This window comes from Podarcis bocagei (assembly GCF_964188305.1).
Source record: "Podarcis bocagei genome assembly, chromosome: 17".
Taxonomy (NCBI): Eukaryota; Metazoa; Chordata; class Lepidosauria; order Squamata; family Lacertidae; genus Podarcis; species Podarcis bocagei.
The window spans coordinates 12,418,034-12,445,736 of NC_138143.1; the positions used below are offsets into that span (position 1 = coordinate 12,418,034).

The 27,703-nt window shown below is 47.3% G+C and overlaps 2 protein-coding genes and 1 long non-coding RNA gene across 11 annotated transcripts in view; 2 read left to right on the forward strand and 1 right to left on the reverse strand.

Moving 5' to 3' along the window:
• Positions 1-18,538, reverse strand: part of LOC308577006 — a 31,843-nt gene extending 13,305 nt beyond the window's left edge. For 2 of the 4 annotated variants that reach the window (XR_014003322.1, XR_014003323.1), the window contains exons 1-4: positions 18,174-18,538; positions 16,368-16,478; positions 10,783-11,696; positions 7,745-7,804 (exon numbers count right to left, since the gene is read on the reverse strand). This is a non-coding gene — a long non-coding RNA (uncharacterized lncRNA). Of the gene's footprint in view, positions 1-6,142; positions 7,209-7,448; positions 7,805-10,775; positions 11,697-16,367; positions 16,479-18,173 lie in introns of those variants that run through there. The other 2 variants (XR_014003324.1, XR_014003325.1) reach the window with 2 other exon arrangements.
• AICDA (activation induced cytidine deaminase) lies at positions 793-10,622 on the forward strand. Its single transcript, XM_081177070.1, has 4 exons — positions 793-2,199; positions 7,669-7,816; positions 9,730-10,000; positions 10,477-10,622. Exons 1-4 carry the CDS (start codon positions 2,192-2,194, stop codon positions 10,611-10,613), a joined length of 564 nt encoding a protein of 187 aa, XP_081033196.1. The 5' UTR covers positions 793-2,191; the 3' UTR covers positions 10,614-10,622.
• The window catches only part of PHC1 (polyhomeotic homolog 1), a 30,148-nt gene continuing 20,607 nt past the window's right edge, over positions 18,163-27,703 (forward strand). For 2 of the 6 annotated variants that reach the window (XM_081176247.1, XM_081176249.1), the window contains exon 1: positions 18,618-18,940. The gene's annotated coding sequence lies outside the window, so the exon portion shown is untranslated. Of the gene's footprint in view, positions 18,182-18,616; positions 18,941-27,703 lie in introns of those variants that run through there. The other 4 variants (XM_081176251.1, XM_081176252.1, XM_081176248.1 and 1 more) reach the window with 3 other exon arrangements.

The following is a 27,703-nucleotide window of genomic DNA, read 5'->3' on the forward strand; positions in this document are numbered from 1 at the left end:
CCATCCCAGCTGCTGCTGGCCAGCTGCCTCATCCTACAGTTGTCCTGACCACCAGGTACCCTCCCCACTGATCCGTTGAGCTTTGGGAAGAAGAGGTGTTGTTGTTTAGTCATTTAGTCGTGTATGACTCTTCGTGACCCAATGGACCAGAGCACGCCAGGCACTTCTGTCTTCCACTGCCTCGCGCAGTTTGGCCAAGCTCATGCTGGTAGCTTCAAGAACACTGTCCAACCATCTCGTCCTCTGTCGTCCCCTTCTCCTTGTGCCCTCCATCTTTCCCTACATCAGGGTCTTTTCCAGGGAGTCTTCTCTTCTCATGAGGTGGCCAAAGTACTGGAGCCTCAGCTTCAGGATCTGTCCTTCCAGTGAGCACTCAGGGCTGATTTCCTTAAGAATGGATAGGTTTGATCTTCTTGCAGTCCATGGGACTCTCAAGAGTCTCCTCCAGCACCATAATTCAAAAGCATCAATTCTTCGGCAATCAGCATTCTTTATGGTCCAGCTTTAGGAAGAGGCAGGGCTCCAGTTAAAGATCAGCTTTTCCCTGCTGCAGTCCAGACTCCTTTGCACCAATCCCAGCTGTTCCCAGTGCCGTAGCATGGGTGCGGCAGAGGGGCACAAAATCCTGAAGAGGTGCAACGAGGCCCGGGCCTTTGGAGCAGGGCCGCTTCCTCCTTCTCCTCATGGCCGGCAAAAGGATGCCTGCGTGCGCCACATCCCCCCGCCCCGGCTGGCCGAGAGGGAGAGGGAGGGTGCCGCTGCCCACTGAGGAGGGAAAGAGGAAGAGGAAGGCGGGAAAGCACTGCCAGAGCAATGTGCGTTGCACAGAGTGCCTCACTGCAAGGCCAGGAGGGCAAAGCGGTACAGCGGCGCTCCTGGCATCGCTTTTCTATACCTTTTCTCTGCTCCCAGGTTGGGGCTAATTTGCAAGAAGAGACTCCCTTGATTTGATGCTGGCTGGTGAAGGGACCGACAGCTGCCCAGTCCACAACATTTGCCCTGCTCTCAGGCACTGGCAACCCATGCTACACCACTGGCTGTTCCTTAGGCAGCTGAGCAGCACGGGGTGGAGTCACAAGGAGAGAAAGAGAAAAAGGTAAAGGTAAAGGACCCCTGGACCCCTTAAGTCCAGCCTGCATAGCATTCATTGAAGTACAGTGGTACCTCGGGTTAAGAACTTAATTCGTTCTGGAGGTCTGTTCTTAACCTGAAACTGTTCTTAACCCGAGGTACCACTTGAGCTAATGGGGCCTCCTGCTGCCGCCGCGCGATTTCTGTTCTCATCCTGAAGCAAAGTTCTTAACCCCAGGTACTATTTCTGGGTTAGCGGAGTCTGTAACCTGAAGCGTCTGTAACCCGAGGTACCACTGTATAGCCCCTTTGCTAGAAAACCAACGGAGGAACTTGAGTGCTTGGGCACAAGAGAGCATTATGGGAAAATTGACTCACAATTTGAGACTGGCAAGAGGCACGAAGCACAAAGGTGAGGGAGAATGGTGGTGCCTTGTTTCCTTTGCACGTTCTCCAGAAAACCAAAGGCCAGTTCCAAGGGGCAATACCAATTTGTGGCTCACTTAATAGGAACAAGGAATCAAACAATTGTAGACTTGGAAGGGACCCCAGGGGTCATCCAGTCCAGCCCCCTGCAACGCAGGAATCACAACTAAAGCATCCATTACGTGCTTTACAGATGTATACTGTTATTGGTTGCAGTGTATGTGTGGGGATACAGGTTTTCACAATGTATTTTTTTTTGGGGGGGGGGGGTCTCCAAGGAAATTTAAAGTACAAAAAAGGAAAAGAAAACCAGTTGAGCCATGGGGCAACTGAAAGCAAAACCTAGGTGCACCAATTTCTTTCTTTTTTTTTTTTTGCTGGAACCAGTAACTATTTTTCTTACCTGCCTACATTTTAATGTGATAATTGACAGATATATTTCTAAGGAGGGAGGAGGCTGAAGAAACTGGAGCCAATCAGAACCAAGCATCTTTTTTAGAATGGGGGCCCACAACTCCAGCGAAGTGTGTAACTCCACCCCAGACAAAATGACTCCTAAGGGGAGTCGAGGGGGTTGGGAACACCCACCCAACGACACTTCTCATTTCTGTACCTCAGTCATAAGGCTATTCAGACGCACGGCGTAGCAGCTTGGTGACTCAAAGCGACTTCCCACATCAGCCCCAGCGCAGTCATGGACAGGTAAATGGGCAGCTTTTGCCCCAGTGCATAATTGCTACATCACTGAATTCATTGAGTATGAACTTGCTCTGTGTTTTATTCTCTTTTCCCCATCTGACTCAGCTCTCCAGATGGCTTCTTCCCATATCTCTCACTAACCAATATTCTGATGCTGTTGACTCTCTCTCTCTCTCTCTTGCTCACGCACGTTTTATCATTATTGTTTTCTACCATGTCCCCAGTAATTTTTCTCTTCTTTCTCTCTCTCTTTTTGCACATGGTTTGCTAAGACAATTTCCCCCCCTTTCATTCAGTTTGTTCTATACACTCTTGAAAATAAGGGATATTATTATTATTATTTCTTCTTCTTGACTTTCATGTCTGTAGTATATAATAACATAATCAAAAGAAACAGACACCTGCCCCAAGAAGCTTACAATCAACAATGATGGGTGCAACACAGGGGAGGGCAATGAGTTTAGCAGAGAACAATTATATACAGTTTCACATACTTAGGTTTTGGTTATACTGCCTTTTTGGGCAATTAAAATAATTAGACAAGTGGGGTGAGATTTCTGTGTAACTCAAAAGCTTATGTTTTCCTGCATCAAAAAGTGTTGCTCCAATAAAGATTTCCAATACTTTGCACGTATGGGTGCTAACAGAACACCTGTCTAGCCTATAGATGAATGGATCTAATTGCAAATTTTCTGAATCTGCACTCATTCACATTAGCAAAGAGAAAGCATTATAATTAACAAATGCATCTTTTATTTTGGGATTAGCAAGAAAGCAGCTTTCTATAGATGAATGCATCTAATTGCAGTTTCCAGATGTGAATGACTCATATCTATTTGTCTATTTATCATAATATCTTTGTCTCAGTTTTTGTCTCACAATGGAGCTCCTTTTCAGCTGATAAAAATTAAAAACATAATATATCATTTAAAAAGAAAAATGATTTTTCAAACGAATTCAAAACTAAGACCTGATAGGTCTTAAATTATAGGTCTTACAGTCTTTCTTGTGAGTGTGCACTTCTCCTTAGATGTACAATTCAGAATTTCAGAATATGTAATATTTATATTATTCATAAAACACTCCTCCGTCACAGAGGATCATAACGTGTATCGAGTTGTATTGTAGCATAACTTATATTAACTTGTACTGAGTACCTCCTCCTCTATTTCATTTCTTTAAATCAGATGCAAGTGCGTTAGCTACTTTAGGAGTATGTCCGCAGCAACCACAAAAAGTCTCTCATTTTGTGCCATCTACTGCTGAAAATAGTGTGAGATACTATTTGAGTTTTCACCTCACTCTGCGATCTGCCTCTAGTTTCTCAGCTCCTGGGCAAATGGGAAAGCTAATAACTCATTAAAGAATTAGAAGACTTTATGAGATTCAGCTGGACAAAAATGTCTCATGGCATGCCTTTCCCTACCCCTCTTGGGAGTAGTTTGTGAACTCCCATTTCCAGAGGAGTGGCACATGACAGCCAAATATAAGCCCTTTCAAGTCCCCATGTATTATAGTGACTAATACGCATGTGCTTAAGTCTCACCCCTTGGATTCAGACGGGTGTGAAAGTGCTTATTAAACTTGGCTGCCACATGTCCCTGGTTTCTGCTCTGGAAATCAGAGGTTGCAATCCACTTCTATTGAGCCAGTGGGGTGCTGTGGCAACAGCATTGCTTGGGAATTGAAGCCCATGTTCAAATCTTTTCTTGGCAATGAGATTCACAGGGTGCACTTGGGCAGTTTATTATTTCTTCATCCTAACCTACCGTATTTATCGCTCCAGAAGATGCACGTGACCATAAGACGCACCTAGTCTTTAGAGGGGGAATGCAAGAAAAAAAAAATTCTTTAAAGGGAGCGCTGAGCAGAGCCTGTCTGCATCCCAGGCTCTGCTCAGCGCTCCCGTTCACGAGCTGCGTGGAGCATGTGTGCAGTGCTTGCAGGCTTTTCCTCGGGGAGGGAGAAGGGCAGCCTGTCACTGATGGGTTGCCCTACTCCCTCCTTGGGGAAAAGCCCTCCGCGCAGCCCTTTAAAGGGAGCACGGCTCTTGGGGGCTTTTCTGGGAGGTGGGGGAAGGGACTGACGGGCTGCCCTCTGTCCCTTCCCTCACCTCCCAGAAAAGCCCCCAAGAGCCACACACTCTTTAAAGAGCCACGTGGAGCGTTTGTGAGACTCTTGGGGGCTTTTCCTCGAGGAGGGAGAAGGGACTGATGGGCTGCCCTTCTTCCTCCTCGGGGAAAAGCCCCCAAGAGCCGCACACACGCTCCATGCGGCTCTTTAAAGGGAGCGCTGAGCAGAGCCTCCCGCCTGCATTCGCTCCATAAGACGCACACACATTTCCCCTTACCTTTTAGGAGGGGAAAAGTGCATCTTATGGAGCAAAAAATACGGTACTTCACAGGGCTGCCATGATGCAAAAAAGGCTGGTGCTGATAAGACAGGATTATAGTTATAAGGAACTCTCGCCTCCCAAAGCCAGTCCCATTTTAACATGCAATCCGCTTTTGAACTGCTACACCAGGATTGGCTTTTCGCATATAGCTATTTCTTGTTCTGGGACCAGATGTTTTTCAGTGGGACACTAGGACTTGGAAGCAGTCCAAGTTCTTCTGCATACTACCCGACTGAGAGATCCAAATTGTTTTTAGGATGTGCACATACATAATGGGTCGACAAGCGTAATGGGGGTGCATGTATTGAAAAAAGAAACTGCACTCAGCAATGTTTCTTATTCTTAAGTGGGAGTCTGCTTCTCCTCTCTGCTGTGCACAATGCATTTGCCACATGTTCAGCTATCCGCTTTCCACCTCTCCCCCCACCCCATGCTACAGGGGGGCTCTCAGCCATTTTTATTTGTAAAGTACTTCACGCACATTTATTCAATTAAATGTACATTTGCCAGTACTTTAAAATGTTGGAAATCTGCCTAGGGAAGGGGAATGAAGGTTGGTTCATTTGATCATACAAACCGCAGCTTATCTGTGCTATGCACAGCCAATCTCTGTTGCAAATACACAGAAATTACATCTTAAAGAGAAAATTGTATGTTTTTTTTGGGGGGGGGGAAGGTGTGTGCTTTGACAATGGGGCCCACTATTCAAATGTTGCACATTATTATGCACCCTTAGAGTGCATACAACTAAGAATTACTCAGAAGAGGAGTCTGTCAAAGGAATCCACCCCCCTGCGTTTCTGCATGGGCAAATGTTCTGCACATGCCTTCTGGTGCAAAGAAACAAGCCCAGAACAGTGACTCATACAGAAACACAACAGGAAGCCCCTTCTTAGGGTAGATATTTTCTTCTTTGCATCAGAAGTGACTAGATGATTCAATCACACTTGATGTAGCAAGCTTGATGTGCCTGAATCTAATGAAGGTTGTTTGGAAGAAGGCAAGGCCAGAATTAAAGTACATAGAGGTCTCCTCTATGGGAAGCTGCTTTGGTTTCACAAGGACGTTTCATCAGTGAATGAGTTTCTCATGGCACACTAGCTGTTATGTCAGAGCACTCTAGTTGCTTTAGCCTGGAGCAGAGGCTTGAGAAGGAAAGTGATGGCACCAGTGGAAGTCTGGATGAGCCCTGGAAATGGACAGAGCTGAGATGGATGGAGGGATGCAAAGAGGAGCCTGCTGCAAGTGAATGGTTCTAAGCTGTGTAAATGGATGGGGAGAAATGGGGCAGGAGAAGCTGAAATGGACAGAGCAAAGAGGAGAGGGGGAGGTATGCAATTCTGAAATATTTCAAACTCCCTCCAACTTTTGATTTGAGCCCCATCCACTATGGGCCTGTGGCACCTGGCAGATTATTCCCAAGAAAATGTGGCCCGTGACAAAAAATAAAGGTTACCCACTCCTGGCCTATAACCTGCTGGAAATTACAACTGCAGCAAATAATGGATATAAATTAGCACAGAAAATAATGGATATAAATTAGCACAGGTCCCTCAGCCTGAAGCGAGATGAGTGCCGCACCCCATAGTCGCCTTTGACTGGATGTAACCATCTCGGGGTCCTTTACCTTTTACCTTACCTTACCCAGTTCCAGTAGTGGAAGCCAACACTTCTGCTAGGGCAACAGGGCTTCCCTCACAACTGCCCCCCCCCAAAAAACCTCTGGAGTGTTGGGAAACCCCTCAGAACAATGCATGGGCCTGGGGACGCAAGAAGAGGGGAGGTCTTCAGAACATTCTCCTTAGTATGACGTTGACTCTTACCCATAGAACTGAAACCATCTGAAAGCACCTATAATCTCCTGCTTCATGGGCTTACGAAGTTGCCAATATGGCCCAGGTTGCTTGCCATGCTACAGTAAAAACTAGTTTGCTTTGAAGTAGTTTGCTGTTGGCATCGGGTCATTATATTGTGCTTGTATGAGCACTCGAACTTATAAAGCCTGTGTTTCAAAGTCCACCCCCAGATCATCCATGCATGGAAACTAAAGTAGCTGGCTGAGCCCATACTGAGAGTGCAGAGAAAGGAGGTGATGGTGCGCTGGGATTATTTTTAACCCATTCGCTTCTGTTTTGCATTGCCTTTGGGGGAGTGAATGTTTCGCTTTGGTGAACACAGTTCTTCACACTCCTACTCTGTACTTTGCACACTTGCTCCCACCCTGCTTTAGAGACATTATACAGTATAAAAAGAAGCCTGTGGCAGACACAATGGTATTTTATGTATTCTTATTCTTAAACTTAGTGGGGAATGATGGTGATAATAGCCTTTCACCCTTAGTCTACCTGAGAAGCTCAGCATGCAAAGAGGTTTCAGCATGGGTTTCACAAGCCACTCTTGAGTTCCTATACTAATAATCTAGGAATTTTTACCACTTGGTAAAAAGTGCCTGTGCAACTTTTCCAAAGCACATGAACCTGATCTTTGAAGAATTTGTATGTAAACCACTGGTAACTTAACAAATGTGTGGTCTTTTTCCTATGCTGGGAGAACTGGGAAACCTTGGAAGGAACTTTTTAAAGGGCACACATTAAGGTTTTACAGCCTATATTACAGCCTATATTACAAAATAAAAAAATTCCTTCCAGTAGCACCTTAAAGACCAACTAAGTTAGTTCTTGGTATGAGCTTTCGTGTGCATGCACACTTCTTCAGATACTTTTCGTGCATGCACACGAAAGCTCATACCAAGAACTAATTTAGTTGGTCTTTAAGGTGCTACTGGAAGGAATTTTTTTATTTTGACTATGGCAGACCAACACGGCTACCTATCTGCAACTGGAGCCTATATTACCACGCTTTACATTGCTTCAAATTTTGTGACTTTAAATCTCTGCTGGGGTTCTCTCACCAAAGGGTTCTCTGCCCCAAACTTGAATCCTGGCACCCAGGAATTCTCATTTCTATATATTTTTCCTGAACCAATGGACTCCACTAAAGTTGCTCTCTGTTCAGATCACAGCTGTCCCCATTCATACTTGAATACATGTGACTTCAATATCTGCTTCCCTCGGCAGTGTCCTTCTGAAACAAAAGAAATTCCTCTACAACTTCAAGAACTTGCGCTGGGCCAAAGGCCGTCACGAAACATACCTTTGCTATGTGGTTAAACGGCGGAACAGTGCAACATCCTGCTCCCTGGACTTTGGATATCTGCGCAATAAGGTACAAAACACGAGTGAAGCTCATATCCATTAATACATCCTTCTGCACCAATGAGCAATGGAATGCTCAGCATCTTATCCATAATTTTAGCAATCCATTTCACTCTCAGATTAGATCCTAGTGGTGCAATTGCCATTTCTGCATATTCCCACACTGGTTCAGTACTGCTGGATTTGGAGAGATCATATTGGATGGCCTGACAATATGATTGCTTCCTATGCCAATGTTGCCCAGCCTTCAAGAGGAGTGATTGTGGAATTAGAAGTAACCATGTTGTGGTATCTCAGTTCCAACATTACTAGAGTGACATAGGAACTGATGACACGGAAACAGCAACGGCACCACTAGTGGAATACAAGATCTATAGCTAAGCCCCTCAGAAATCCATACAGCATTTTATTTGAACCAACGTATGGATTTGCCCCCGCCTAAGAGCAAGCACCTCCACTACCCATTCTACCATTTCCCCTCCAATCATCCCTATACCTTCTAATGGCCAGATAATACAAATAGCAGAACCAAATGGAAAAACTTTACTTATGCACTTTGAGACAGATCTTGAGAGCGGCTTGCTTGCATGCTCCCCACAACCACCCAGTGGCGTAGTGTGGGGGGTGCAGGGGGGGCCAGCCGCACCGGGCGCAACATCTGGGGGGGCGCGCTCGCACTCTCAGCTCTCTGCCCCTACCTGGCTCACTCACTCTCTCTCACTGCAGTGCTGGCTGTGCGAATCCAATCTGAGCCGCCGGGTCGCCGCCCACTGTGGAGGGGGGGGGTGCCAGGCGTGCGGTGCGGAGAGAGAGCGAGGGACTATCTGGGGGAGGGACAGTGCAGCGGCCACCCAGCGCAGCGCTGAGCGCGGGAGAGAACCACACCAGACCAGACCAGGCAGCAGCAAGAAGAAGCTGGCAGCGGCGGCAGGTTAGGGGTTAGGGGGCGCAAATTACTTGCCTTACCCCGGGTGCTGACAACCCACTCTACGCCACTGCAACCACCCTCCCTTCACACTGTAATCTGGGTCCTTTTAGAAGTGCCTGCATGTAAAATAAAGACTTGAGGCTGGAGCACAAGCAGGGTGGAGCTTGCATACTGATCCCCACTGGCTCCCCATGTGTTCATTTTACACACATACAGAACATCTGACAAGGCAGCCCTGTTTAGGGAAGTTTTAATGCTTGATATTTTATCACTTTATGATGATGATGGTGATGATGGGAGCCGCCCAGAGTGGCAGAAACCCAGCCAGATGGGTGGGGTATAAATAAATTATTATTATTAATATTAATATTATTATTATTATTATTATTATTATACAGTGGTACCTTGGTTTTTTAATGTCTGTTGATGAACATTTCGGTTTTCGAATGCTGTAAACCCGGAAGTAAATGCTTCGGTTTTCAAACACGCCTCGGAAGTCGAACATGCCACGTGGCTTCTGCATGCAATCAATCTGTGTTCAGTTAATCTCAGGAGCTCTCTTGCAACCAATTTGTTTTTGTGACTGTCTGCGCCTCGGTTTTTGAATGTTTCAGAACTCAAACGGTCTTCCGGAACGCATTACGCTCGAAAACCGAGGTACCACTATATGCGTAAAGCTCATCTAATCTTCTCTTTGATGTGCTTTTTACTTGTGCACTTTTGAGTTTCTGGGCAGGGTTTCTGGAAGGTATCATTCAAATACACTGGCAAAATGGTATCCCTGAGGGAAAATGTTTGATTCTGCAAACTAGTCCAAGCACTTACTTGTAGACTAACCAACTCAGTCTGGGAAACAGGGAACCTTCAGTAATGTCTTATGTTCCCCCACACCTTCACTTCTTGTGCCTCAGCACAGATGCTTTGTTTGACCATTCATTGTTTATCGGTATTATCTTGGTCCTGCGCCCCCCCATCCTTCTGTGTTGCTACTTCAGTCGGGTTGCCACGTTGAAGTTCTCTTCCTGCGTTACATCGCTACCTGGGACCTGGACCCAAGGCACTGCTATCGGATCACTTGGTTCACCTCATGGAGTCCGTGCTATGACTGCGCCCGGCATGTGGCCGACTTCTTGTATGCCTACCCTAACCTAACCCTGCGCATCTTTGCTGCCCGCCTGTACTTCTGTGAGGAACGGAATGCCGAACCTGAGGGGCTGCGTCGCCTCCACCGGGCAGGAGCTCAGATTGCCATCATGACCTTCAAAGGTGAAACAGGGTGGAGGGATGGGTTTAGGTAAAGGTAAAGGTAAAGGGACCCCTGACCATTAGGTCCAGTCGTGGCCGACTCTGGGGTTGCAGTGCTCATCTCGCTTTATTGGCTGAGGGAGCTGGCGTACAGCTTCCAGGTCATGTGGCCAGCATGACTAAGCTGCTACCAGCGAATCAGAGCAGCGCATGGAAATGCCGTTTACCTTCCTGCCAGAGCGGTACCTATTTATCTATCTACCTGCACTTTGGCATGTTTTCGAACTGCTAGACTGGCAGAAGCAGAGACCGAGCAATGGGAGCTCACCCTCTCACAGGGATTCGAACCGCCAACCTTCTGATCGGCAAGCCCTAGGCTCTGTGGTTTAGACCACAGTGCCACCCGCATCCCATTAGGGATGGGTTTAGGAGGTGGCATAAGATCTGGAGGGGAAGTTGAGCAATGGGAAATGAACACCACGTCTCTTTTTTGTCAGATTACTTTTACTGCTGGAACACCTTTGTAGAGAACCGCAAGAAGACCTTCAAAGCTTGGGAAGGGCTTCATGAAAATTCTGTGCGTCTAACCAGAAGGCTCCGCCGTATCCTTTTGGTGAGAAGTATTTCCCTCTGAAGGAGGTTTTCTACCCCTTTTCTTGTACCTCTTCCCCTCCTTCCTTGCTTCCCTTGTTTTTCTCATCTGCCATTCTCTGCTTCCTTTAACTTGATTTTTCAGGATCACTAGCCTCCATCTTTTTTCTGCCCTTATCTTTTCTTCATTACTCATCAGCTCTACCTCTAACCTTTTGTTCTCCTTCTTCTTGTGCCTCCTGCAAACCTGACCATTCTCTTCTTTCTTTCACAGCCACTTTATGAGGTTGATGACTTGCGAGATGCCTTCCGAATCCTTGGACTCTGAAATGCTAAGGTAGTGGGCAAAGGGGAGGGGAAATGGCATTTCAGCAACATTCCAGGAAGAATAGTCTTGAAATATTCAACTCCATGTCCCAGTTTTCCCTTCTCTGCTTTTCATGAACACCTGCATCCTGAGAAAATGTCGGAATAAATGAGGAAGATATTCTGAGGCTACCTTCACGTGCACACTGGGGCTGTGCTCTGTTCTTTGTTGGGAGAAGCCAGAGACAGGCTTTCCAAGCCACAAGACCCTATTGATCGTTGCTTTTACTGGGGACAGCTAGACAAATGAACATCTTACAGAGATGGCACTTAGAGCTCGAGAGGCTTTAGCCAAACCACTTAGCAACTTCATCAATTTGGAGTTCAAAACCTTAGACCCAGCTTAAATTGTTGAAATGTTCAGCATCTACAGAAAGCACTAACGTCATTTGGAACAAAAGATAAAATAGGAACCATAATGCCTCATACTCAGCAGCACACAGAACCTGTTAAGCATCTTGCCACACATGTTTTCAGCAGACACACACACTGGCACAGAATGGACTTGGAAACTATGAAGTGGTCATTATACCCCACAAGCACTGTGTTGATATGCGATCAATTCATTATGAGGATAAGTGATATGTAAATATATTTAGTATTTAACAATATTTGATCAATTGCCTGCTATGGTATTACTATTTAAGAATTGATTTTGCTTATCTGTAGTTTAAAGAAGATCGATTCTTCTTTTCCTCCAAAGAGTTCTTCAGTATCTCATTACTGCAGATCCAGAGAAGAAAGTCCAGAATCTTGGCAACTGTGACATTTATTTGCTAAGCATTAATTCCTTTCAATGTAGCAGAGTAGCATGCTTATTCATGGATGTAAATAAAGACATTTTTATGTACACAGACCAGCCTTTTTTGCTATGGTAATTGTGTAAGGGGACACGGGTGGCGCTGTGGGTAAAACCTCAGCGCCTAGGGCTTGCCGATCATATGGTTGGCGGTTCGAATCCCCGCGGCGGGGTGAGCTCCCGCCGTTCGGTCCCAGCTCCTACCCACCTAGCAGTTTGAAAGCACCCTCAAGTGCAAGTAGATAAATAGGGACCACTTTATAGCGGGAAGGTAAACGGCGTTTCCGTGTGCTGCGCTGGTGCCGGCTTGCCGGAGCAGGTTTGTCACGCTGGCCACGTGACCCGGAAGTGTCTCCGGACAGCGCTGGTCCCCGGCCTCTTAAGTGAGATGGGCGCCCAACCCTAGAGTCGGACACGACTGGCCTGTACGGGCAGGGGTACCTTTAATTGTGTAAGAGAACAGGACAAGAGTTACAATATTAGAACAAAATCTAGAGCTTACGAGAGAGCAATCTTTAGCTCCTGGAAAGGGTGTTTCAGGAGCTGTTGGATTCTCTGCATCTCCCTCTCCACGCAGGTCCACCACCAGAGATGCTTCAGTGTGGCAGTGAAGCTATTTTGAGGACAGAAACATGCTCTGTGGTGGTGGCCAAAAAGGGTGTTCCAAAAAGAGGTGGGGGAGAAGTTATTGATCAAGTGACAGCTGGTGACTTAGGGACCTGCTGGTGGCTGCTTTGGGGCCAAAGAAGTCCTGCTTCCTCACCATCCTCTTCCCTTGAAGCAGTAGTCACCGAAGCACTGGAGTTGTATAAATGCTTTTTAAAAAAATTGTCAACAGTATGAATGAGAGGTAACTTAATCTGTTATACTATAAGCACCTACCTGTAAGCACCTACTTCTGAATAGACCCGTATGTAGGATTGCACTGTGAGATAGATGAAAACACACATATCAAAAGCAAACCACGAGAATAAAGTTTACCCTCTCCTTCAACTTGAAATAGAGTCTATATGTTGCAAAAAAAAGAATAAAAGTCACTTATGCAACCTTAAAGACTATTAATTTGCAGAATCTTAGATTAACATACCGTATTTTTCGCCCCATAAGACGCACTTTTTCCCCTCCAAAAATGAAGGGGAAATCGGGGTGCGTCTTATGGGGCGAATGCCTGCAATCCTCGCGCGCCCGGCAGGAGGTCCCGCCCGGTGCGCGAGGCTTGGGGCGGCAGCCCGTCGCCCGAAGCACGGGGAGCCCTCCGGAGGGCTCTCCCTGCTTCGGGCGAATGCCTGCAAGCCTCGCGCACCCGGCAGGAGGTCCCGCCCGGTGCGCGAGGCTTGGGGCGGCAGCCTGTCGCCCGAAGCACGGGGAGCCCTCCGGAGGGCTCTCCCTGCTTCGGGCGAATGCCTGCAAGCCTCGCGCGCCCGGCAGGAGGTCCCGCCCGGTGCGCGAGGCTTGGGGCGGCAGCCTGTCGCCCGAAGCACGGGGAGCCCTCCGGAGGGCTCTCCCTGCTTCGGGCGAGTGTCTGCAAGCCTCGCGCACCCGGCAGGAGGTCCCGCCCGGTGCGCGAGGCTTGGGGAGGCAGCCCGAAGCACGGGGAGCCCTCCGGAGGGCTCTCCCTGCTTCGGGCGAGTGTCTGCAAGCCTCGCGCACCCGGCAGGAGGTCCCGCCCGGTGCGCGAGGCTTGGGGCGGCAGCCCGTCGCCCGAAGCACGGGGAGCCCTCCGGAGGGCTCTCCCTGCTTCGGGTGAATGCCTGCAAGCCTCGCGCGCCCGGCAGGAGGTCCCGCCCGGTGCGCGAGGCTTGGGGCGGCAGCCTGTCGCCCGAAGCACGGGGAGCCCTCCGGAGGGCTCTCCCTGCTTCGGGCGAGTGTCTGCAAGCCTCGCGCACCCGGCAGGAGGTCCCGCCCGGTGCGCGAGGCTTGGGGCGGCAGCCTGTCGCCCGAAGCACGGGGAGCCCTCCGGAGGGCTCTCCCTGCTTCGGGCGAGTGTCTGCAAGCCTCGCGCACCCGGCAGGAGGTCCCGCCCGGTGCGCGAGGCTTGGGGAGGCAGCCCGAAGCACGGGGAGCCCTCCGGAGGGCTCTCCCTGCTTCGGGCGAGTGTCTGCAAGCCTCGCGCACCCGGCAGGAGGTCCCGCCCGGTGCGCGAGGCTTGGGGCGGCAGCCCGTCGCCCGAAGCACGGGGAGCCCTCCGGAGGGCTCTCCCTGCTTCGGGTGAATGCCTGCAAGCCTCGCGCGCCCGGCAGGAGGTCCCGCCCGGTGCGCGAGGCTTGGGGCGGCAGCCTGTCGCCCGAAGCACGGGGAGCCCTCCGGAGGGCTCTCCCTGCTTCGGGCGAGTGTCTGCAAGCCTCGCGCACCCGGCAGGAGGTCCCGCCCGGTGCGCGAGGCTTGGGGCGGCAGCCCGTCGCCCGAAGCACGGGGAGCCCTCCGGAGGGCTCTCCCTGCTTCGGCGAGTGTCTGCAAGCCTCGCGCACCCGGCAGGAGGTCCCGCCCGGTGCGCGAGGCTTGGGGCGGCAGCCCGCCGCCCGAAGCACGGGGAGCCCTCCGGAGGGCTCTCCCTGCTTCGGGCGAGTGTCTGCAAGCCTCGCGCACCCGGCAGGAGGTCCCGCCCGGTGCGCGAGGCTTGGGGCGGCAGCCTGTCGCCCGAAGCACGGGGAGCCCTCCGGAGGGCTCTCCCTGCTTCGGGCGAGTGTCTGCAAGCCTCGCGCACCCGGCAGGAGGTCCCGCCCGGTGCGCGAGGCTTGGGGCGGCAGCCCGTCGCCCGAAGCACGGGGAGCCCTCCGGAGGGCTCTCCCTGCTTCGGGCGAATGCCTGCAAGCCTCGCGCGCCCGGCAGGAGGTCCCGCCCGGTGCGCGAGGCTTGGGGCGGCAGCCCGTCGCCCGAAGCACGGGGAGCCCTCCGGAGGGCTCTCCCTGCTTCGGGCGAATGCCTGCAAGCCTCGCGCGCCCGGCAGGAGGTCCCGCCCGGTGCGCGAGGCTTGGGGCGGCAGCCCGCCGCCCGAAGCACGGGGAGCCCTCCGGAGGGCTCTCCCTGCTTCGGGCGAGTGTCTGCAAGCCTCGCGCACCCGGCAGGAGGTCCCGCCCGGTGCGCGAGGCTTGGGGCGGCAGCCTGTCGCCCGAAGCACGGGGAGCCCTCCGGAGGGTTCTCCCTGCTTCGGGCGAGTGTCTGCAAGCCTCGCGCACCCGGCAGGAGGTCCCGCCCGGTGCGCGAGGCTTGGGGCGGCAGCCCGTCGCCCGAAGCACGGGGAGCCCTCCGGAGGGCTCTCCCTGCTTCGGGCGAATGCCTGCAAGCCTCGCGCGCCCGGCAGGAGGTCCCGCCCGGTGCGCGAAGCTTGGGGCGGCAGCCCGCCGCCCGAAGCACGGGGAGCCCTCCGGAGGGCTCTCCCTGCTTCGGGCGAGTGTCTGCAAGCCTCGCGCACCCGGCAGGAGGTCCCGCCCGGTGCGCGAGGCTTGGGGCGGCAGCCTGTCGCCCGAAGCACGGGGAGCCCTCCGGAGGGTTCTCCCTGCTTCGGGCGAGTGTCTGCAAGCCTCGCGCACCCGGCAGGAGGTCCCACCGGGTGCGCGAGGCTTAGGGCGGCAGCGGACTGCTTGCGCGCACCTAGAAGCTTGGGGCGCGCTGAGCTCAGCACGCCCCAAGCTCCTGGTGTAGCGCAGCGATCCGCTAGCCCTGGGAGAGCCCCGCGGCTATCCCAAGGATAGCGGACTGCTTGCGCGCACGCAGAAGCTTGGGGCGCGCTGAGCTCAGCACGCCCCAAGCTCCTGGTGTAGCGCAGCGATCCGCTAGCCCTGGGAGAGCCCCGCGGCTATCCCAAGGATAGCGGACTGCTTGCGCGCACGCAGAAGCTTGGGGCGCGCTGACCTCAGCTCGTCCCAAGCTTCTGGATTAGCGCAGGGGTCCGCTAGCCCTGGGAGAGGCGCCCAGCTCTCCCACGCTAGCGGAGACCTTGCCTGCACGCAGAAGCTTGGGGCGCGCTGAGCTCCGCACGCCCCAAGCTCCTGGTGTAGCGCAGCGCACCTGGGGGGGGAAATAAAAAATTTTTCCTTTATTTCCCCCCCAAAAAACTAGGTGCGTCTTATGGGCCGGTGCGTCTTATGGGGCGAAAAATACGGTATAACTCCCACATGCCTTTCCATAAGGATGAAGGAAGACCTTATAATACTGCAATCCTACAAAAGCCTCAATGAATCCAGTAGGGCGACAGCAGGCAGGAAAAATGTATTTAGTCATTGATTTTGTAGAAGATATATTTGACACCCCCCCTTGAAGCAGATCCTATTGATCCATTGACAAGTATCCAATTTCCTCCCTCCCACACATTGGTTGGGGTCAATACATCTGAATCCTAACCCATCTCTTCCCCTGTACTATTATTTGCCAAGTTTTTATATGCAACAACAAATGCCTCATAATATCCTTTTACAACTGCCTGCAAATGTTGAGATATGCCATCCTGCCCACAAGGCTACAGAAATATAAAATTGGTGGCTATATAAATTCTATTAATATTAAATTTAAAGCAATACAGCAGCAGCACTGAGCAGCTAGAAATGAACAGAAATGGGTACATAACAAGCAGAAATTTAGCGTAATGTGAACCCTCCCACAACAAGAGTAAGACTACAATCCTATACACATTACCTGAGAGTAAGCCTCCTTGAACATAGGACTTCGCTGAGTAAGCATGCATTGGACTGGGCTATTGGGAATTTGACCTGATCAATTTTTCCTGAAGGCACAAGAGCTGTGATTCTGGGGGAGGGGGAGAAAAGAGGGAGACGAAGGAGAAGCCAAATGAATTAAGACTTCATTACTAGGAACTCTGCAACATAAGCCAGAATTCATTCATTCCTGCCAAACGCGGAGAGGGCACTCAAACCATAATCCTCCAACAGATGGCAGTGCATTTGATTTGACCTAAACAGAGGGCCATCCCAAACACAAAATACAAAAGTATTTATTAGAGAAAGTGACTCGCACTGTATCTCACTCATCAACTACAAAAAGATAAGCAGAAAATTAAGATCCAAACACCTGCGTAAATAAAAATGTTTTTTACCTGGTGCCTAAAGCCAGATAGTGATTGCACCAGGCATGCCTCCCCCTGGGGACAGCATTCCATAAATGGGGAGCCAACACTGAAAAGGTCTCTTTCCGTGCCACTATCCTCTACACCTCCCCTGGAGGCAGTGTGTGAAGCAGGGCCTCAGGTGAAAAATGCAGAGGCCCCATTTGTTGTGTTTGGTTTGATGCTGCATTTTTAAAACATTGCCTCATTTTCTACAGATTATTTTTATGTGCACCACCTAGAAATGCAAAGAATTAAGGAGCACAGAAATGCTGTAAATAGAAAGCAACAGTAAATAGGTGTCCAACTATGGACATAGTAAGCTCCTACAAAGTTTACAGCAAACTAGGGCAATTTCTTAAAGAAATGGGAGTACCTGATCACCTTGTCTATCTCCTGAGAAATCTCTGTGGGACAAGAAGCTACAGTTAGAACTGGATATGGATATGGAACTGGATATGGATATGGAACAACTGATTGGTTCAAAATTGGGAAAGGAGTACGACAAGGCTGTATATTGTCTCCCTGCTTATTTAACTTATATGCAGAATTCATCATGCGAATCCCAAGCCGGAATTAAAATTGCTGGAAGAAATATCAACAGCCTCAGATATGCAGATGACACAACCTTGATGGCAGAAAGTGAGGAGGAATTAAAGAACCTTTTAATGAGGGTGAAAGAGGAGAGGGCAAAATATGGTCTGAAACTCAACATCAAAAGAACTAAGATCATGGCCACTGGGCCATTCACCTCCTGGCAAATAGAAGGGGAAGAAATGGAGGCAGTGAGAGATTTTACTTTCTTGGGCTCCATGATCACTGCAGATGGTGACAACAGCCATTAAATTAAAAGACGCCTGCTTCTTGGGAGAAAAGCAATGACAAACCTAGCCAGCATCTTAAAAAGCAGACATCACCTTGCCAACAAAGGTCCATATAGTTAAAGCCATGGTTTTCCCAGTAGAGATGTATGGAAGTGAGAGCTGGACCATACAGAAGGCTGATTGCCGAAGAATTGATGCTTTTGAATTATGGTGCTGGAGGAGACTCTTGAGAGTCCCATGGACTGCAAGAAGATCAAACGTATCCATTCTGAAGGAAATCAGCCCTGAGTGCTCACTGGAAGGGCAGATCGTGAAGCTGAGGCTCCAATACTTTGGCCACCTCATGAGAAGACTCCCTGGAAAATGTTGGGAAACATGGAGGGCACAAGGAGAAGGGGATGACAGAGGACGAGATGGTGGGACAGTGTTCTCGAAGCTACCAACATGAGTGTGACCAAGCTGCGGGAGGCAGTGGAAGACAGGAGTGCCTGGCGTGCTCTGGTCCATGGGGTCACGAAGTCGGACACGACTAAACAACAAAGTTTACACACACACCGGTCCAGGTAAGGCTGCGCCAGTCTTATTATTATTATTATTTATTTAAATCACGGACTATTTCGAGCGCCGCGCAACAGGCCAAAAGGTTCAACTTTCCCCCTCGAGCTTCACCGGCTGAATTCCTGCCTGCGTGCGCCTGGCGTGAAACCTGGAAGGGAATCGCGACCAATGCATCGGCCTCGAGTCCGCGGTGCTCCGCTAGATGCATGCGGCGGGATCTACCGCTCGCCGGGCCGAGCTAAGACGAGCCGCACCTGCCCAGGTGGCAAAGTACTGTTACTACCAGAGGACCGGCTCGGCCCCCTAAAGTAGGCGAGGGCGGGGCTCGCTAGGCCCCTCTAGGCCCTATTTCCCGTCCCCATGGCAACCTGCGCGGGGCGGAGTCGGAGGCCGGGCGGTCACGTGGCCCGGAAAAGCGCCTCTCCGGCGCCCCCTCTGGCAGGAAGTGGAGAGGCTGAGGGAGAGAGAGAGAGGAGGGGGAGCCCAGCAGCCAAAGAAATTAAATTCCTCGGAGGCGGCGGCGTCTTCGCGTCTGGGAGGGCGCAGAGCGGCGCTAGTCCTCAGGGAGGCCGGCCCACCCGCGGAGGGGGGCGCGGTTCCTCAGCCCGCCGGCCCCTCCCCCCCGCTCCCCGCTGGGCCCCTGCTCCGCCCCTGCTCCGCCTCCCCGCCTCCCGTCAAGGCAGGGGGCCCACTTGGCCCTCCGCCGGCCCCTCATGAGGCGCAGCCGCCCTCGGGGCACGTACCGGGCCTAGGCGGAACCGAAGGTAAGCGAGCGCCGGCGGCCCCCGGCTGTTCCCGCTGCTGCGGCCAGCGCCGCCCGCCCCGCTCCACGCCCCCTTCGCCAGCAGCCGCTTCCCGTTATTAGCTCGGTATCGGGCCTCCCCGGAGCCGCCTTTCCGAGGCCGCTTCGCCCCGCTCCCCCCCCCCCATCACCTCCCGTGCTCTTCCTTCCAAAACACCCCACAGGGCTGATTCACACGTTACGGCGACCTGTGGACCTGGGTTGTGGTGTCTGGGCTGTGCATGTTCTGCAGGCAAGCTACAGGTAACCCCGGTACCTGTGTCGGCAAACACGTGTTTGCCCTCGTCCTGCTCTAGGCTGTGGAGCGTCTTCAGGGTTTTTTAGTCTTTTGCAAAAGAAAAAAGAGGCTTTTATCTCTAGAGGGCTTTCGTCTTGCTCTGTGGTCTCCCATCATTACTTTGTCTTTCACATGGTTTGCTGCTTCTACTGTTGGTTTATTATTACTTATTTATCATTGCTTTTTAAAATTGTATAGCGCCCTTACCCGTAGATATCAGGATTGTTTGGAGCATAAAAAATACAATATAAAAAACAATGCTTCCACCGTGCTTCCTCTGCATGCAAGAGGCTTTGATAATAATACTTAATATTTAGGGTTTCCTTCATGCCCCACCCCCACCTTTTGTAATAGGAGGACAATAATATGGACCTTCCTTGCATTTTGTGAGATTATGTGTGTTAAACAGTTTGAGCACTTGAGAAATGCATTAAATAATGGGTTTCTAAACACCAAGTGTTTGGAAAGTTATTCAGAGTAAGGGCTGCCGTCCCTTCTGGGCATTTTTAAAATAAGACATGAACAAAACAATCTCAGCATGTCCTTTGTACACAGATATATACAGTAAAATGCATCAGCGTTATCTTAATAGTCTCTCCATGGGTCTCTATCTGCTGATGGTAGTCTCGTTTAGTAGACTGATAAGTTAACATGCATAATGAAGCAATGCCAGTCTGTATTGAAGTTCTCTTGTCTGATTATTTCCTATTGTCTGATTATTATTTCCTCTTGTCTGATTATTTCCTATTTGTAAGTTTTTTGGCCAAGACTATTTGCTGTACATTTGTATACCATTTGGCTACAGTCTTCTAGGACCCACATGCCAGTGGTGGGTAGGGGCAGCGGCAAAAGTGGGTGGAGTAGTTAATGTATTTTTTCTGCACTTCTACACTAGGCTAGTTTCTACACACCTTTGTGTATCTCGCTTTATCCTCAATTCAGGGGAATGAGACATAATCAGAGTTCAAAAACATCCAAGGAGGGTGTGTGGCCTGGAGGAGAGTCCTGAGGGCCAGATAGGGATGCATTGAGGGCTGCACTTGACCCCCAGGCTTTACTATATGCTTTTATATAGTAACTGTTTACAGTGGGTAAATGTAACTTAGAAATATTTGATGTTTATGCACAAACATGGAGTGGATTTGCACCAGGAGCTGCTGCTATTTGGGAAGAGTTGCACAGGACTGATTAATCCATTAATCAGGGTGCTATGATCACATCAGCTTTAAAGCAGCCCTTGCACAGCATATTTCACATGTGGAAAGGTCTTCAGTAACATTAACAACAGCTGTGAAAAGTGGACAACTAGTATTTATTATTATATGTTAAGGCTGGAAGAACAGTGCCTTGTGGAGACCACTTAGTACATGCCTGGTTGAGGCAAGATATGAAACAGGGCTGATACTCGTAGCAACTCCTTACACCAAATCTTACGTGAGTAAATTACGTTGTTTGTTTCAACTGCTGGCCAGGAGGGAGCTGGTTATCATGGTTATCATGGCAGCTTATATGGCCTTTTCCCACTCACATTTTCATTCCCATTTGGCTTGTAATCCTTTGAGTGGGGGGGGGGGGGTCAGGTGAACCACGAGAGCTGACCGCAAAGTTTGTAAGAAGTCTCCAAAGCGATCTGCTCATATGATTTAACTCAAGCCCAGGGATAAGCAGGGCTTTTACCTAGATTCAAGTGGAATATGTTTAATCCAGGACATCTGGGAATCAATCAACTACAGTCCCTTCTGTAGAAGGGACAGAAGTAAACAATGAGCAACCTAAAACATCAGAAGCTTATGCTTGTGGTTATTTGTGACTAAATGCTGCTTTTTTCTATGCAGCTGAAGGAATGTATATAGACAACATATAATAGTGTGCAAACTAAATGAGAAATGAGTTTTTTGTGGCAATACATAGTGGGAAGCACTCTTCATTGAAATATGTATAATTAGGATAAAACAGATGATGTGTGGTTTCTTTGCTTGCAACAGTATAGCTGCTTTTAAAACAAAAATATTTGGAAGTTTTCTCTGGTGATGGAAAATGGTTGGGCAGAGCAGTCTTGATGTTTGAAGATTAGGAGAATTCTAGAAGGGCAATCATTATTGTTTCTCTCTGGTGAGAAGTCAGTGATAGAAATACTTCCTATGTCAGATGGGATTGGCTTGTGAGAGGACCAGCTGTGGCCATCTTAGTGTCTTCAGTTTGAGAGTTGATTTTCACATTTGAAACTTAGATCAGATTTTCATTTTACTCCAAAGTATGTTCCTTTTTATAGTGGGAAATGCCTGGCACTGCCCAGGAATTTGAATAAATCTCAAAATATTTTTAAGTGGATAGTGCATTTTTTTTAAAGTTTTAGGACTGTGCATGTTGTTGTTGTTTAGTCATTTAGTCGTGTCTGACTCTTTGTGACCCCATGGACCAGAGCACGCCAGGCACTCCTGTCTTCCACTGCCTCCCACAGTTTGATCAAACTCATGCTGGTAGCTTCGAGAACACTATCCAACCATCTCGTCTTCTGTCGTCCCCTTCTCCATGGGGACAAAGACAACAGGACTGTGCATACACACACACTAACCCAGGGGTCTGCATGACCCCGAATCAATTTCTCTCTCTCTGTGAACTAAAGTTTAATTAGGGTTAATTTGACCTACCATATTGATTAAAAACTGCCTCTAGTGTCCAAATGTAGATGAAGATCAGTTTGTCCACCTCAGGCCCTTTCATGCCAGGTTAGGCGCAGGTTATAACCATCGTGACAGATTTGACAAAGACCTGCCAAATAGTTTCAAAATTGCTGTAGTTTGGACCCTTCATGCCTTAAAATGTGCGACCACACAAAAATAATGCTTGGGCCCACAATGTTGACTCAGAATGGTGGCCAGCAGTCCAGCGTTGATGAAAACTAATACCCTCACCTTGGGAAACCTTGTGCCGAGTTTGACAGCAATATAACAAGAAGCATCCAAACCCACGGAGAACAGAAGGAAAAACAAACCACTTTCCCCAAAATATGCTAGATCAAGGTAGAATTTAGCGCACAGATCTTTTGTGTCCCTGTAGCAAGATCTACTATCTAGTGTGCCCTTTTATATTTCCTTTCACTATGAAAAATTCACCCTGTCCTAAGTTGTGAAAAATGCAGGCTTAGCAAATATCTTTCCAAAAATAAATAATGTAAGTAAATATGTTATAGTGCCTTTCAATCAATTGATTCAAGGCACAGGTGTGGCTAAAGTGTCTTAGTTTTTCTGCTGTATACCAGTATAAGACAAAATGTGTTGATTTTAACAGTATGAAAACTGGCATTGATAATCTACCTTGTGTATTGCAATACTCTGGCCAACTTTCAGAAACGGGCACAGAAAAGTGACTGTGTTACAGTAATTAATAATTTTTGCATTGAGGTAAGAGGGTTACACACTCAATGATGTTAGTGGCCTTCCAAACATATCTTCAGCCAAAATTTTGGGAATGTTGTTTTTGCTGCTTTGGTGAAAATGTATTTATTCCTAAGAATGATGTTTGGAAGTTCCTATTTTCAATCAATGGGGCATTTACTTGATGCCAATTTTGCAGAGCTGCATTTGTTGAGCTTTCTTCCCGAGAGATAAAACATAGGTGGCAGCAGCAGCAAAAATCCATCCTGTAAGCCTCATAGGGTATGCCTGCTGCTGGTATGTGTTTATGTGTAGGGAATGTAATATACAGTACCAGAAAATCATCTGTCTTTACCTTCCTGTAAAATGTATTAAATATTTTCCATATGCTTAACTCTCTGACCGTACTATCTGTATTATGACTTCAGTTGTAATCTTTCTTACATGATCTATTCTGCATTTAGAGATTTCTCTAATGGGTTCCCTTGATCTCAGTTTGTGACAGTAGCTAATGTTCCAGGATTGTCATAAGCTATCCTATACAATCATGGGAAAAAGGAAGTACATACACTTTGAATTCTGTGGTTTTACATATGAGGTCTTAAAATTTGGTAAATACAACCTCAGATGAACAGCAGCACATGGCATACTGCACAGTGTCATGATTTATTTAGCAGAAATAAAGCCAAAGTGGAAAAGCTGTGTGTGAAAAACTAAGTACACCTCATGAACCACCTTCAGCAGCAATAAGTCATCATTTTCTGTATGACTTCATCAGTTGAAATTTACTTTATTATGGTCACAGACCAGCATAAGCAGAGCATCTAAATAAATAGTATAACAGTAAGAGTCTAAGCAAATAATTATTAAATAATTGGGAGCAAGAACCAAACATAGCTTAAACCTTATACATAGAATACTTAATTAAGCATAAATAAAGGATGAAAAAAAACTGATGAGAAATTTTTAAAAAGACCAGTTAAAACAACTATGTAGGGTGGGGCTTCAAAAGAGTGGATCTAACAATATGGGCCTTCAATTTAGGACTGAATTGTATCATAGACCATCCTTCGACAATATCTGTCATGGCAACGCAAAATCTGGTGACTGAATATGTAATTTCTGGGCTTTTGTCCTGTAGTAACAGGGAGATCTTGTGTTGTTTTGAATGCCCAGGGAACTTATATAAGATGGGTTGGATAAACCTGGTTCGAATGTCTGTGTAATACTGGAAATGAAGAAGGGCATGCTCTGTTGTTTCATGCTGCCCAGACAACGTCAAGAGATCTAGAGCAGGGGTCAGCAAACTTACCAGGCCTCGGGCTAGTGTCTCCAGCGCCGATCGTGTGGCAGGCCAGAGGGCGGGGAGCACGTGCCCATATGCGTGCGCACATGCTATTTCTGGCGCACTTCTGGGTTGGAGGAGCACCGGAAATAGCTTGTGCACATGTGCACGGACCTCCTCTGACCCAGATGTGCACTGGAAATAGTGCATGTGCACAAGCTATTTCCGGTGCTCTTCCGACCTGGAAGTGGGCAGCCATGCAGCGCAGCGCCGGTAAGAGCTGGGGGGGGGGGCGTGGGCCGGATAAACAAGTCCCTTATCCGGCCCATGGCCCTTAGTTTGTGGACCTCTGATCTAGAGTCTGGTAGCCCAACTGAAAGGGGAAAGCCCCAGGGGCAGATTTAATACCCGTAGGGGCTATAAAAATAATTTAGACTTCATCATAATTTAGACTTCAGTCCATTGAGGTTTGCTAGCATTTGTTTATGCACAGCTCTCTTAAGATCCCTCCATCAGAGGATGTAAAACAAGTACCGGTATGTACAGATCACCCTGCTGGTTCAGTGTAGGATCCTGGTGAAATACTGGATCCTTGAGCCACTGATGGCTTGCTGGCAGGGTGGATAAAAATCAATGATTCTTTTAAAAAAATAAATAAATCAGATTTTTAAAAATTTAAATGGGATTTTTAAAAAAATTAATTGATTATTTTGATTTAAATTGGATTTTTAAAATAAAATGCTTTTGGAGGGAAAAATATTTCTAAAGATAGTTTTCTATTTAAGTTACATTATAGTCCAAAGGCTATAATCAGGAAATAAGGATTTGTTTTAAGTTCTTCATGTGTGCTGAAACTCAGTCTAAGTTGGTTGTTTTTTTAAAAAAAGTTTAACCACATCAGTTAACAAACTTGGATGCATATACTATAATGTTCAAATTGTTATTAAGGAAATGATTATTTTTCTTCTTCCAATAATGTACAGTGGAAAAGTTGTCCAAATATAAACAGTTAACTTATTAAGCCTCACAATAATTTCATAATTATCTGTCTATGTATTTCTAATAGTATAACCAAATCTGTAATTTTTGATGTAACTGTAAAAACTACTATGAAAATTTATTATTCCAAAAATCAAACCTTCATCTGGTTGTAAATATTAAGATTATACCAGCAGGAATGTTTTTTTTTAAAAACAATTATTTAAATCAAGTCTTACTGACTAGTACTTTAAATCGTTATTTAAATCGATTTGATTTAAATCAAATCCACCCTGCTTCCTGGCCCTGGGTCCAGCAGAAGACGTATAATAATAAATACAGTTCATGATTTATGGCAACATTTAGACCAATCATACCTTGGATTATAAAGCTGTGATATACCCAAGCCTTTTGCCTGCATAGGCCGTCTCTGTGTTTTTCCCTTTGGTGTAAGCTTTGATTAAATCAAGAAACTTCTAATTAACCTTACTGGGCTATTATGCTGGCTTCAAACTTTGGTGTAATATCCTGGCTTGTTCCAAAGCTGATAACATTTTGCTAGTTTGGATGAAGTGGGAAAGTACGGTTAATTGGAAGCTTCCTGGTTTAATTGCAGCATGTACAATAGAGCTTTGTGTGTGACAAAAGCACATGCATATTGTCTTAATAGTCTGAGATACGTCTGAACAAGCTTATAGTGTGGCACATGTAATACTTAACCTCAAAAGTGAGATTTCCCTCCCTTTGTTTTTTTCTGTTGAAACAGAAAAACAACTTTAATTCAGTGTGTCTGATATAGTCATGATTCAATTTCAAGTGGGGTAGATTTTAACATATCTGTTTGCATTAACTTAAGATTTCCTTTAAAACAAAAAAGTAGTAATTACTGTCATTTCTATTAAAAATAATTGAATTAAAATTTGGTTTAATTTAAATTTATTCACTCTCTGCAGCAGCCAGTGTCGTCCTCAAATATTTGGCACCTTTATATCCCACCTTTCTCCCATGATGGATCTCATAGCACTCTTGACTATACAGTTTTGTATCTATTATTTCAGGCAACAAATAATTACATTAAATGTGTACCCCACAACTGGGGAGACAAAGTTCACAGCTTTGAAAATCAGAATATTAATGAACCTGAAGCTGCAGGGACGATGCATGTGCTATCTTGGAAAATTATTTGGTTTTCTGGTAAATACAGCATAGCTAGTTCTAGGAAATTGCAATATCCCTGCAATAGAATGTCTGTAAGAAACAAGTTGCAACTAAAATTTGATAATCTTGAAAGAGCCACTGCTGTGTGGGTAGATAGCAGCTTAAATAACTCTCCATGCTTGGGCACATCTTCTGAATTTAGATAGGATGTGCATTGGCACTTATTATTGAGCTATAAAAGCCAGAGGTGCTGAGGTTTTCAGTCAGATCTGTACAGATAGACTTATTAACAAAAGCTAGTGGCTGTATGATTTGGTAAAATTATGGAGGGAATTTGAGAGTTTCACAGGCTGATATCTCATCAGTTACTCATACCCTGCTTTCTGCCACAATGCTCGTAATTAAAAACAAGTTATAAAAACAAATATTCCACCCTCAGATAAGTATATAAATATGATCTGCAAATGTGTAAATCAGTTTATATAATAAATGCAATACTTGGGAAGGTAACATTTGAATTCAGTTGGTGGAGTATGTCGCTTTTCTTCCAACATTCCATGTTTCATCACACAAATAATGAACCTTTCTTGTGATGCAGGTCTCTTCGTAATGCTATGTATTAAGGCTGTAATGCTGTTAATAAGATTTAATATAATTCCAAGCTGGAAAAATCATAGCTGTTAAAACATTTGATCCTTATACTTAAGGATGTGAAACACTTTGCAAGCCCAGTCGTAGTGACTGCCTTAAATATCTGCATCTCCCCTTTGTTCTACATGCTCTTCTATTTTAAATTTTCTTTTTAAAAAAGCTAAGCACAGTTCAGAATGGTGTACAATTAGGAAAATGACGAATCTATGTATTACTTGGTTATACATATTGTATAAACGGTGACCATTTTGCACAGGGGTTCCATTCTTGGCCCCTCTGCACATGTTGGCGGAATGTGCATAAGGATTCCATGCTCCGTTCTGCCCTCTTCCAAGTCTAAAAGGACCCATGCGTTGTGCATCAATTGGACACACCTAAAACAGTCGCCGCCTTTATGTGGTTTGAGACTGTATTCAGATCCTGGTAGTTTGAGCTGCTACAGAAAATGGACCGAAAATACTTTCGGTATGCTTTCCTTAAAATCCAACAATGCAAATAAAGTGTATGCTCTTGAGTATGCTCTGCTTAAAGTATTTTAAAGTATTGCAATAAACACATTTTCCATGTAAAGCTTTGAATTGTTTGGACATAGCCTTACAAGTAACTCACAACTTAGCACATTTAACTTGTGCGCATTCAGCTTAACACGCTTGGCAAATCTTTTTTTTAAAAAAAATGGAAAGGGGGTGGGTGTCCAGGAAAAAAAGACTTTGACAATCTCACCTGCCATTGAACCAAATGTATTCTGGCCATACTCAATTTTGGCTTTATGCGCCAGAACGAAACCCGCACGTAAGTTGAGAGCCACGTCTATACCAAGGGTGGAATCTTACAGTCCCAAGGACAGCATCCCAGGGCCATAGGATAACTCAGATCTATATTTCTCACTGGGCTCCAGTGTGGGACAGTCAGAGTCTCCCTCTCGGATTCCACCCTTGTCCAATCAACATCACATTTCCAAGGGATGTGTGTTGGGGGCATTCTAGGAAGTTGATACAA